Source organism: Erythrolamprus reginae, chromosome 9, assembly GCF_031021105.1.
Source record: "Erythrolamprus reginae isolate rEryReg1 chromosome 9, rEryReg1.hap1, whole genome shotgun sequence".
NCBI lineage: Eukaryota > Metazoa > Chordata > Lepidosauria > Squamata > Dipsadidae > Erythrolamprus > Erythrolamprus reginae.
In genome coordinates, this window is record NC_091958.1 from 46,099,137 (window position 1) to 46,111,278 (window position 12,142).

A 12,142-nucleotide genomic window follows, 5' to 3' on the forward strand; every position below is an offset into this window, starting at 1 on the left:
ACCTCCGCTGTGAGAAGGTTTTCTCCGAGCGCTCGCCGGAGGAGCTGGAGAAAGGGGCAAATCGAGCGGGAGGGTGGGCGGGCGGGCGTCAGCGGCGAGAAGCCAGGGGCGCGAGGGGAACGGAGGCACTGGGGGGTGGGGGCAACCGCGGCGCCGGCCTCCGCACTTTCATCGCTCCCCACCCCAAACTCCAACGCCCAGCTCCTTGCGCGGCACTGGAAAAGGGTGCTGCATTGCCGGCTTCTACCTGGTGCTGCCAGGGAATCTCCAGCTGGGCAGGGCTCTCCTTAAGCTCTCCTTTTTCCCTAGGAGCTTGGCGGCACACCGGTTGGAAACGCTGGACTAGAAGACCTCCAAGGTCCCTTCCCAACTCTGTTATTCTGTCCCAGCGTGTAATTTTAAAAATCCTGAAAGCCTTTGGCTGAATATTATTGGGCACTTTAGCTGTTCATATAATAAATATCTCAACATTAGTCAAATCTTCTGCATCGGGTCTATTTGCAATCCTAGGATAACTGTGGGTGGAGAATAACAGAAATGTATAAGTCTCTGGATACGGGCTTGGCCAACGTCCCAGCGATACGGGCTTCTCCTGCGCTCAGCTGTTAGGAGACCTGGGACCGAACTGGAACCAGGTCAGATTGGTTCCACTGGAGGGGCAGTGGAGAAGAGAGGCACCAGTTTGGGGGCTAAGAGTGTTGCAATCCCCCCCCCCCCCAAGAGCCAGCACCAGCCTCTCGGCCAACAGCAAAAGAAACGGCTCTGTTGCCATAGCTGGATCGGCTATGATAGGATTGATTGAATGGAGATATCGTGGATTGCCTGAGTGACAAGATCTAAGTGTTTGTGCTGGAGAAGAAGAACTCACTGCTCACAGTCACTCATGCCCTCATCACCTCGAAGCTTATCTACTGTAACGCTCTCTACATGGGGCTACCTTTGAAAAGTGTTCGGAAACTTCAGATTGTGCAGAATGCAGCTGCGAGAGCAATCATGGGCTTCCCCAAATAAGCCCATGTCACACCAACACTCCGCAGTCTGCATTGGTTGCCGATCAATTTCCGGTCACAATTCAAAGTGTTGGTTATGACCTATAAAGCCCTTCATGGCATCGGACCAGAATATCTCCGAGACCGCCTTCTGCCGCACAAATCCCAGCGACCAGTTAGGTCCCACAGAGTGGGCCTTCTCCAGGTCCCATCAACTAAACAATGTAGTTTGGCGGGACCCAGGAGAAGAGCCTTCTCTGTGGCGGCCCCGACCCTCTGGAACCAGCTCCCCCCAGATATCAGAGTTGCCCCCACCCTCCTTGCCTTTCGCAAGCTCCTTAAAACCCACCTCTGTCGTCAGGCATGGGGGAATTGAAATTTCCCTTCCCCCTAGGCTTATAGAATTTATACATGGTATGCTTGTATGTATGAGTGGTTCTTTAAATTGGGGCTTTTTAGATTTTTTTTTAATATTAGATTTGTTTATATTGTCTTTTTATATTGTTGTTAGCCGCCCCGAGTCTTCGGAGAGGGGCGGCATACAAATCTAATTAATAATAATAATAATAATAATAATAATAATAATAATAATAATAACAACTGAGCTGGCTGAGCGTTTGAGTGATTTAACGATAAAGAAGAAAACTTAAAACCTAGAATTGTACAACTGTACAAAGAGGACGAAAACATTATTTGGATCTGCAAAACATATTCCAAAGCAGCTCAGGCAACCCTCTCCTTGATTCACTGGAATATAGAAAAGAAGGGCCGGAAAGAACAAATGGACTTGCCAAATTCTATTATTATACCATCTCTCAGTACAGATAGATTTCCTGTGGGGTTGATTGTCTCGTCGAGTTTACCTAATGGATCTAAAACAATGCGATAAAATGGGGAGCTTCAGAAGAAGCAACGAGACGAAAAGGCCACCGAGACAATGACATCAAAGGCAAAATAAGTGCGGCTTTCATAGCAATGCCAGTAACACCACCATTGTAAGGTCAAACTAACACAAATCTGAGGTCAATTGATCGCTTCTCTACAGCAGTGTTTTTCAACCAGTGTGCCGTGGCACACTAGTGTGCCGCGAGACATGGTCAGGTGTGCCGCGAAGCTCAGAGAGAGAAAGAAAACAAGAGAGAGAGAGAGAGAGAAAGAAAGAAAGAAAGAGAAAGAGAGAAAGAAAGAGCAAGAGAGAGAGAAAGCAAGCAAGAGAGAGAGAAAGAAAACAAGAGAGAAAGCAAGCAAGAGAAAGAAAGAAAGAAAGAGAGAGAGAAAGAGAGAAAGAAAGAGCAAGAGAGAGAGAAAGCAAGCAAGAGAGAGAGAAAGAAAACAAGAGAGAAAGCAAGCAAGAGAAAGAAAGAAAGAGAGAAAGAGAACAAGAGAGAAAGAAAGCAAGAGAGAGCAAGAGAGAGCAAGAAAGAGAGGGAGGGAAGGTGGGAGAGAGAAAGACATAGAGGGAAGTAGGGAGGGAGAGAGAAAGAGAGCAAAAAAGAAGAAAGAAGGAAGAGAGAAAGAAAGAGGGATGGAGAGAAAAAAAGAGGGAGAGAAAGAGGGAGAGAGAAATAGAGCGAAAGGGAGGAAGAGAGAGAATTCTTTTGTCCAAACTTTTTTTAGCCGCCCCCCCCCCCATGTGCCCCGTGGTTTTGTAAATGTAAAAAATGTGCCGCGGCTCAAAAAAGGTTGAAAATCACTGCTCTACAGTAATCAAGGGATCACGCCAGAGAAAAAGAGAAACAAGGCAAACCCCCGAAGCCGTGCTACCTTTTGATGAGTTTGATGGACTTGAAGGCCTCATCCATGTCTCCAATGGTTAGGTAGAAACTGAAGTTTAGCATCGCTTCGCAGGTCATCTTGTCACATTCTTCCAGCCCAATGAAATCTTTCATCGGTCTCCTAGCCACCATCTGATGCAGCGGGACGCCACCAGATTCTACCTCATCTTTTTTCTCAGCTTCTGGCTGAAAAGAAAGGAGTAATTACACATTGCAAGCAAATATATTTGGTGTGTGTGTGAGTGAGTGAGTGAGTGTGAGAGAGAGAGAGACAGAGAGAGAGACAGAGAGACAGAGAGCGAGTGAGATGGGGAGAGAAAGAAAAATAATGAAAGAGAATGATAGAAGGAAGGAATGGAGGAAGGAAGTTATGAGGAACATTTGCAGGAACTGTGTATGTCCAGTCAAATTAAAAGAAGGACTTAGGGCCGTAATGAAAAACCTATGGCACGCGTGCCACAGGTGGCACACGGAGCCATACCTGCTGGTACATGAGCCATTGCCCTAGCTCAGCTCCAGCACATCAGCCAACTGATTTTTGGTCTTGCATGGAGGCTCTGGAAGGACGTTTTTGACCACTAGAGGGGTAGGGGAGGCAGTTTTCGCCCTCCCCAGGCTTCAAGAAAGCTTCTGGAATCTGGAGAGAGTGAAAAACAGGCCTACCGGGCCCACCAGAAGTCAGGAAACAGGTTAAAAGCAGTGTGTGTTCGGTGGGGAGTGCGTATGCATGCAGAGGGGGCAGAGGGACATTAAATTATGACCTATAAAGCCCTTCATGGCACTGGACCAGATTATCTCAGGGACCGCCTTCTGCTGCACGAATCCCAGCGACGAGTTAGGTCCCACAGAGTGGATCTTCTCCGGGTCCCGTCAACTAAGCAATGTCGCCTGGCGGGACCCAGGGGAAGAGCCTTCTCTGTGGTGGCCCCGGCCCTCTGGAACCAACTCCCCCCAGAGATTAGAACTGCCCCCACCCTCCTTGCCTTTCGTAAGCAGTTCCTCTTTCCCCCTAGGCCTTTACAATTCTATGCATGGTATGTATGTATGTATGTTTCGTTTTTATATTAATGGATTTTTAATCATTTCTAATACCAAATTACTATTGTACACTGTTTTATTGTTGCTGTTAGCCGCCCCGAGTCTCCGGAGAGGGGCGGCATACAAATCCAATAAATAGATAAATAAATAATAAATTGTGGATGTGGGCACACATGTACGTGCCATAGCGCAAGCGTGCACGCTTTCAGTACTCGAGGGAGAAAAGGTTCACCATCAATGGACTAGGGTATGACCTGATCGCATTATTTTAATACCTAATGGCCACCAAAGAAGAGGGGTTGGGAACCCATTTTCAAAAGCACCAGAAGGCAGGACAAGAGGCAATGGATGGAAACTAACTGAGCAGAGAACCAACCTAGAACTAAGGAGAATTCTCCTGATGGTGAGAACAATTAATCAATGGAACGGCTTTGCCCTTTAGAAATTGTGGAGGCTCAACTACTGGAGGCTTTTGAAAAAAAGACTGAATAGCCATTTGTCTGAAATGGTTTAGTGTCTCCTGCCTGAGCAGGGGGCTACTAGAAGATCTCCAAAGAACAATGGGGGGCGCAGTGGTTAAAGTGCATCACTGCACGCGACTTCAACTAACTGCTAGCTGTAGTTCAGCAGTTCAAATCTCACTACCAGCTCAAGGTCTCTCGAGCCAGGCCGAGGTGGTTGAATTGCACCCCTTCTGTAACTGTTCGGGTGACCCAGATGGATTTTTGAATCAGGAAAGTCAAGTCAAAACCAATTGTAGATTTGAAGGTCAACGGTTCAAATCTCATCACCGGCTCAAGGTTGACTCAGCCTTCCATCCTTCCGAGGTGGGTAAAATGAGGACCTGGATTGTGGGGGCAATAGCCTAGCTCTGTTAAAAAAGTGCTATTGCTAACATGTTGTAAGCCGCCCTGAATCTAACGAGAAGGGCGGCATAAAAATCAAATAAATAAATAAATAAATAAATAAATACATACATACATACATACATACATACATACATGGCACCGGACCAGATTACCTCAGGGACCGCCTTCTGCTGCATGAATCCCAGCGACCAGTTAGGTCCCACAGAGTGGATCTTCTCCGGATCCCGTCAACTAAGCAATGTCGCCTGGCGGGACCCAGGGGAAGAGCCTTCTCTGTGGCGGCCCCAGCCCTCTGGAACCAACTCCCCCCAGAGATTAGAACTGCCCCCACCCTCTGCCGCCAGGCATGGGGGAATTGAGATCCTCTTTCCCCCTAGGCCTTTACAATTCTATGCATGGTATGTATGTATGTATGTTTGGTTTTTATATTAATTGATTTTTAATCATAGAAACATAGAAACATAGAAGTCTGACGGCAGAAAAAGACCTCATGGTCCATCTAGTCTGCCCTTATACTATTTTCTGTATTTTATCTTAGGATGGATATATGTTTATCCCAGGCATATTTAAATTCAGTTACTGTGGATTTATCTACCACGTCTGCTGGAAGTTTGTTCCAAGGATCTACTACTCTTTCAGTAAAATAATATTTTCTCATGTTGCTTTTGATCTTTCCCCCAACTAACTTCAGATTGTGTCCCCTTGTTCTTGTGTTCACTTTCCTATTAAAAACACTTCCCTCCTGAACCTTATTTAACCCTTTAATATATTTAAATGTTTCGATCATGTCCCCCCTTTTCCTTCTGTCCTCCAGACTATACAGATTGAGTTCATTAAGTCTTTCCTGATACGTTTTATGCTTAAGACCTTCCACCATTCTTGTAGCCCGTCTTTGGACCCGTTCAATTTTGTCAATATCTTTTTGTAGGTGAGGTCTCCAGAACTGAACACAGTATTCCAAATGTGGTCTCACCAGCATTCTATATAGCGGGATCATAATCTCCCTCTTCCTGCTTGTTATACCTCTAGCTATGCAGCCAAGCATCCTACTTGCTTTCCCTACCGCCTGACTGCACTGTTCACCCATTTTGAGACTGTCAGAAATCATTACCCCTAAATCCTTTTCTTTTGAAGTATTTGCTAACACAGAACTGCCAATGCAATACTCAGATTGAGGATTCCTTTTCCCCAAGTGCATTATTTTACATTTGGAAACATTAAACTGCAGTTTCCATTGCTTTGACCATTTATCTAGTAAAGCTAAATCATTTACCATATTACAGACCCCTCCAGGAATATCAACCCTATTGCACACTTTGCACTTGCAAGGAGAGTCCAACATGGGATATACCCAAGTTACCATTAAAGGGAGGGAGAAGGCTGGACCAGGGGCGTTGAGAACGAACAAACCCCTTGTAAAACCCTCCTCCCAAACGCAGCCTCCGAAGAAGCAAAGGAGTCAATTCTGTAGTGCTTAATGAACGTGGACGGGGTTGCTCACGTTGCCGCCCGGCAGATGTCCTCTAATGGAGCTTGAGTCATCAATACCAAATTACTATTGTACACTGTTTTATTGTCGCTGTTAGCCGCCCCGAGTCTCTGGAGAGGGGCGGCATACAAATCCAATAAATAAATAAATAAATAAAATACATACATACATACATACATACATACATACATACATACATACATACATACATACATTGTCTGCAGCTATTCTCAGTCATCCAAGTCATAATTGACAGGTAGAGCTGGGGTGGCACAGTGGTTAAGAGTGCAGCACTGCAGGCTCCTTCAGCTAACTGCTAGCGGTGGTTCAGCAGTTCAAATCTCACCACCGGCTCAAGGTTGACTCAGCCTTCCATCCTTCCGAGGTGGGTCAAATGAGGACCCAGATTGTTGGGGGCAATATGCTGATTCTGTAAACCGCTTAGAGGGGGCTGTAAAAGCACTACGAAGCGGTATATAAGTCTAAACGCTATTTCCAACTCTATTATTCTGTTATTTGTGATAGCAACAACCTATTCTAGATCAATAAATAACATTGATCAATGATCACTCAACACTGGTATTTCAAAAGAAGCAGCAACTTGACATTCAAGCCATTTTCACAATATAACTTCCCTCCACCACCAAAATATTGTATTTACCAGCAAGGAAGGCTAAGTTTTTGTTCCAAATAATTTACTTTTCAAATGGAAGATTTTTTTTTCACAGAGTAACAGAAGCCACTGCTTTCCCTGTCTAACTTTTTGGAACAAGAGTTGTCTTCCTTTCAATAAAGCAACTTCTTGTGTCTCGGTGTCTAACTAATTACTGAACATTTTGAACAAGTTATTCATGACTCGAAGACACATCGTGCTGTTCTAAGTGCTTAAACAGGAGGGTGGGGATTGGGTGGGGGCCTTGCCTGGAATAATGCCCCAGACAGCATGATACTTTGAAGAAAGGGCAGGCTCCAGTCAATTGAGTAAACGATGAAGTCATCCATAGTATTATTTTATTATGTGATAAGGATGAGCTAATTGTACTCAGAAGGGCAGTCCGGTAAGATAACATGTGGGGCTATGGCTTAATCAATTTATAATCCTCATTAAGACTAAAGGAAGCAAATTAAATATCAACAGCATCATTGCATTCTTATGGCATTGTGTGTGTGTGTGCGATAGAGAGAGAGAGAGAACAAGAGAGAGAGGGAGAGAGATAGCATCCCTGTGGACAAATGGAAACTACCTGGACTACAGAGTTGGCCTTCTCCGGGTCCCGTCAACTAAACAATGTCATTTGGTGGGACCCAGGAGAAGAGCCTTCTCTGTGGCGGCCCTGACCCTCTGGAACCAGCTCCCCCCAGATATCAGAGTTGCCCTCACCCTCCTTGCCTTTCGCAAGCTCCTTAAAACCCACCTCTGTCATCAGGCATGGGGGAATTGAAATTTTTCCCTTCCCCCTAGGCTTATAGAATTTATACATGGTATGCTTGTTTGTATGATTGGTCTCTTAAATTGGGGTTTCTCTTAGATTATGTTTTTAATATTAGATTTGTTTGCATTGTCTTCTTTATTGTTGTTAGCCGCCCCGAGTCTTCGGAGAGGGGCGGCATATAAATCAAATCAAATCAAATCAATCAATAAATAAATACCTGGACATATATCTGACAGGGAAGGACTGGCTCAAGATCACCCAGCTGGCTTTGTGCGTAAGGCACAACTACAACTCACAATCACCCAGTTTGTAGCCAGGTGCCTTTACTAAGAACCAAACTGGCTGTGATAGTTTCCATGTGAACATCTCAGATCCTTGATGGTGACAGAGCAATAGTGGGTTGCAAATCCCATCGCTACCGGTTTGCTCGTATGTGTGTACTCGTATGAGCAGAAGTGTCCTTTGGTGTGGGCGGAGCCTCTCGCCGCCGCTGCTACTGGTTTTTATTTTATTTATTTTATTTATTTATTTATTTATTTTGTCCAATGCACAATAATACACAATGAAGGTTATAGAGGATATAGTAGAGAAGAAATACAAGATATAGGAGAGACTATAGGACAGGGGACGGAAGGCACTCTAGTGCGCTTATGTAGGCCCCTTACTGACCTCTTAGGAATCTGGAGAGGTCAACTGTGGATAGTCTAAGGGTAAAGTGTTGGGCTTAGGGGATGATACTACAGAGTTTGGTAATGAGTTCCACGCTTCGACAACCCGATTGCTAAAGTCATATTTTTTACAGTCAAGATTGGAGCGGTTAATATTAAGCTTGAATCTGTTGTGTGCTCTTGTGTGGTTGTGGTTGAAGCTGAAGTATTGCATTGGCAGTTCTGTGTTAGCAAAAACTTCAGAAGAGAAGGATTTACGGGTAGTGATTTCTGACAGTCTCAAAATGGGTGAGCAGTGTGGTCGGGCAGTAGGAAAAGCAAGTAGGATGCTTGGCTGCATAGCTAGAGGTATAACAAGCAGGAAGAGGGAGATTGTGATCCCCTTATATAGAGCGCTGGTGAGACCACATTTGGAATACTGTGTTCAGTTCTGGAGACCTCACCTACAAAAAGATATTGACAAAATTGAACGGGTCCAAAGACGGGCTACAAGAGTGGTGGAAGGTCTTAAGCATAAAACGTATCAGGAAAGACTTCATGAACTCAATCTGTACAGTCTGGAGGACAGAAGGAAAAGGGGGAACATGATCGAAACATTTAAATATGTTAAAGGGTTAAATAAGGTTCAGGAGGGAAGTGTTTTTAATAGGAAAGTGAACACAAGAACAAGGGGACACAATCTGAAGTTAGTTGGGGGAAAGATCAAAAGCAACGTGAGAAAATATTATTTCACTGAAAGAGTAGTAGATCCTTGGAACAAACTTCCAGCAGACGTGGTAGATAAATCCACAGTAACTGAATTTAAACATGCCTGGGATAAACATATATCCATCCTAAGATAAAATACAGGAAATAGTATAAGGGCAGACTAGATGGACCATGAGGTCTCTTTCTGCCGTCAGTCTTCTATGTTTCTATGTTTGTATTCCTTTGTTAATTAAAGAATAAAGTTTTCAGAGCTACTGGAATAGTTCTGTAGATAAGATAATATATGAGGTCCTTGGTGGTCTATTGGGTTTGCTGGGGAGTTTTTTACAGACATTTCATTACCAAACTATGTAATGTGATCAATGCTAGAAGCAAATAGAATTGGAGGAGGAGGAGGAGGAGGGGGAAAACAACTGTGGGGTCCTTGGTGCTCTGTGAGCTTGTGGTTAAATATGTTAAAGGGTTAAATAAGGTTCAGGAGGGAAGTGTTTTTAATAGGAAAGTGAACACAAGAACAAGGGGACACAATCTGAACTTAGTTGGGGGAAAGATCAAAAGCAACGTGAGAAAATATTATTTCACTGAAAGAGTAGTAGATCCTTGGAACAAACTTCCAGCAGACGTGGTTGGTAAATCCACAGTAACTGAATTTAAACATGCCTGGGATAAACATATATCCATTGTAAGATAAAATACAGGAAATAGTATAAGGGCAGACTAGATGGACCATGAGGTCTTTTTCTGCCGTCAGTCTTCTATGTTTCTAAGTAGTCTTTGACAGGCAGGACATTGCAGCATATGATCTTGTGGGAAAAACCAGGAGCAACCCACTGCTGTGACAGACACTAAGGACCTAATGCACAGCAGCAACATGGGTACATGGTCATACACGACCCATGTGAGAACTGGAATCAGTCCTTTGTTTCCAAGATAGGCTAACCTGGAAGGCATTTTCCCAAAACCACCACCACAGTGTCACTAAAAATGAAATGAAGTCTTGGGGGAATGTTTTCCCCAGCCGATGACACAAGTTTTATTTTTTATTTTTAGAAAAATAACAAAGGATAGACATAGACAATGAAGTGGAAAAACCTGGCATAACAAAAACTAACGAATAAAGAGAAAAACCGCATTGCAAGTGACTTACATAAGGTTTATAGACAGAGTTTCTCCAAAACAACAGCTATTGGTTAGCAGAGATAAAAAGAAGAAAGAAACAGAATGAGAGGAACAGCAAAAAAAAATACGTTAAAAATGTATATTAAAAAAAGAAACAGCAACAAAAGACAGAGTGACATTCACAAAGCAAAATCTGTTTTGACAATGGGGCAAACCGGATTTACACGGATCATTTGTTGTTGGTGTTATTTAAAGCAGTGATTTTCAACCTTTTTTGAGCCGCGGCACATTTTTTACATTTACAAAATCCTGGGGCACACCACCAACCAAAATGACACAAAATGACACCCTAAGACACTCTCTTTTCCTATCCCTGTCTCCTCTCCCCCCCCCTGTTGTGTGTGTGTGTCTGTATATACACACTCTTGAACCATTTCCAAAAACAGGTGAGGGCTGGATTTTTTTCTCTCTCTTATTCTTTGGGTGCTTTTTCTCATATGCTTTAAATCAAGAGTCACTTCTCTCTCTCTCTTTTGTTTCTCTCTCTTTCCTCTCATTCTCTGTCTCAATCATTTTCTCATTTCTCTTTTTTCCTCCCCTTTTTGCTCATTTCTCTCTCTCTCCCTTCCTCTCCTTTTCTCTCTCTCTCTCTCTCTTGCTTTCTTTCTCTCTCTTTCTCTCTTGCTTTCTTTCTCTCTCTCTCTCACTCTCTCTTTCTCTCTCAGCAAAAAGTTGCGAGACCGGAACCTGAGCTTCCTGCTTCGCGGCACACCTGACCATGTCTCACGGCACACTAGTGTGCCACAGCACACTGGTTGAAAAACACTGATTTAAAGGACCTCATCTACCATAGTCCCACCCTTGCTTGCTTTAGCTCACAGGATACCCCTGAAAAAATGCAACCCCAGTCAAAAAAAGGGGTACTCATCCTTAAATCACTGGGAAGTGATTTACACTGCTCCAAAAACTAAAGGGAACACTTAAAGAACAGAATATAACTCCAAGTAAATCAAACTTCTGTGAAATCAAACTGTCCACTTAGGAAGCAACACTGATGGACAATCAATTTCACAGGCTGTTGTGCCCATTCAACTTTGTACAGAACAGAGCATTCAATGAGAATATTTCATTCATTCAGATCTAGGTAGGATTTCCACAATCAAAATGAATATTCTACCCAGATCTAGGATGTGTTATTTGAGTGTTCCCTTTATTTTTTTGAGCAGTGTATTTTCTTACAGCTTTCTCCTTTTTGAAAATGTATCATGGGCCTCTTCTCAGGAGTCAAGAAACAGGACTATATGTTAAGATCCAGTTAAACTGATTTGGTGCTCAAGCCTAGACGTAAGAATCTAGCTTTCATGAAACCTGGGGATGACAGAAAATGGCCCAAAGTGCCTACTGGAAGTCTAGAGGTTTCAGTGAGACTGTGCACATGCCAGGTGACTGGGGCACGTACTTGTCCACCTGTCTGGGAAGAGTTTGATCTGGTGACACCTGATGAAGTGGACAAGGCCATTGGAGCTGTGAGTTCCGCCACCTGCTTACTGGATCCGTGTCCCTCCTGGCTGGTTTCGGCCGGCAGGGAGGTGACACGGAGCTGGGTCCAGGAGATTGTTAACGCTTCCTTGGGGAATGGGTCCTTTCCAGCACCCTATAAGGAGGCGCTTGTGCGCCCCCTCATCAAGAAGCCTTCCCTGGACTCAGCCGTACTTAATAACTATCATGCCCTCATCACCTCGAGGCTCGACTACTGTAACGCTCTCTACATGGGGCTACCTTTGAAAAGTGTTCGGAAACTTCAGATCGTGCAGAATGCAGCTGCGAGAGCAATCATGGGCTTTCCTAAATACGCCCATGTTACACCAACACTCCGCAGTCTGCATGGGTTGCCGATCAATTTCCGGTCACAATTCAAAGTGTTGGTCATCACCTATAAAGCCCTTCATGGCACTGGACCAGGGTATCTACGAGACCGCCTTCTGCCGCACGAATTCCAGCGACCAGTTAGGTCCCACAGAGTGGGCCTTCTCCGGGTCCCATCAACAAAACAA

At 44.3% G+C, this 12,142-nt stretch overlaps 1 protein-coding gene across 1 annotated transcript in view; it reads right to left on the minus strand.

Annotated features, from left to right (window-relative positions):
• The window catches only part of IFT140 (intraflagellar transport 140), a 152,570-nt gene that overhangs the window by 95,449 nt on the left and 44,979 nt on the right, over positions 1 to 12,142 (minus strand). Inside the window, exon 18 of the mRNA XM_070761062.1 lies at positions 2,754 to 2,950. Within this exon, the coding sequence (XP_070617163.1) occupies positions 2,754 to 2,950 (197 nt within the window). The remainder of the gene's footprint in view (positions 1 to 2,753; positions 2,951 to 12,142) is intronic.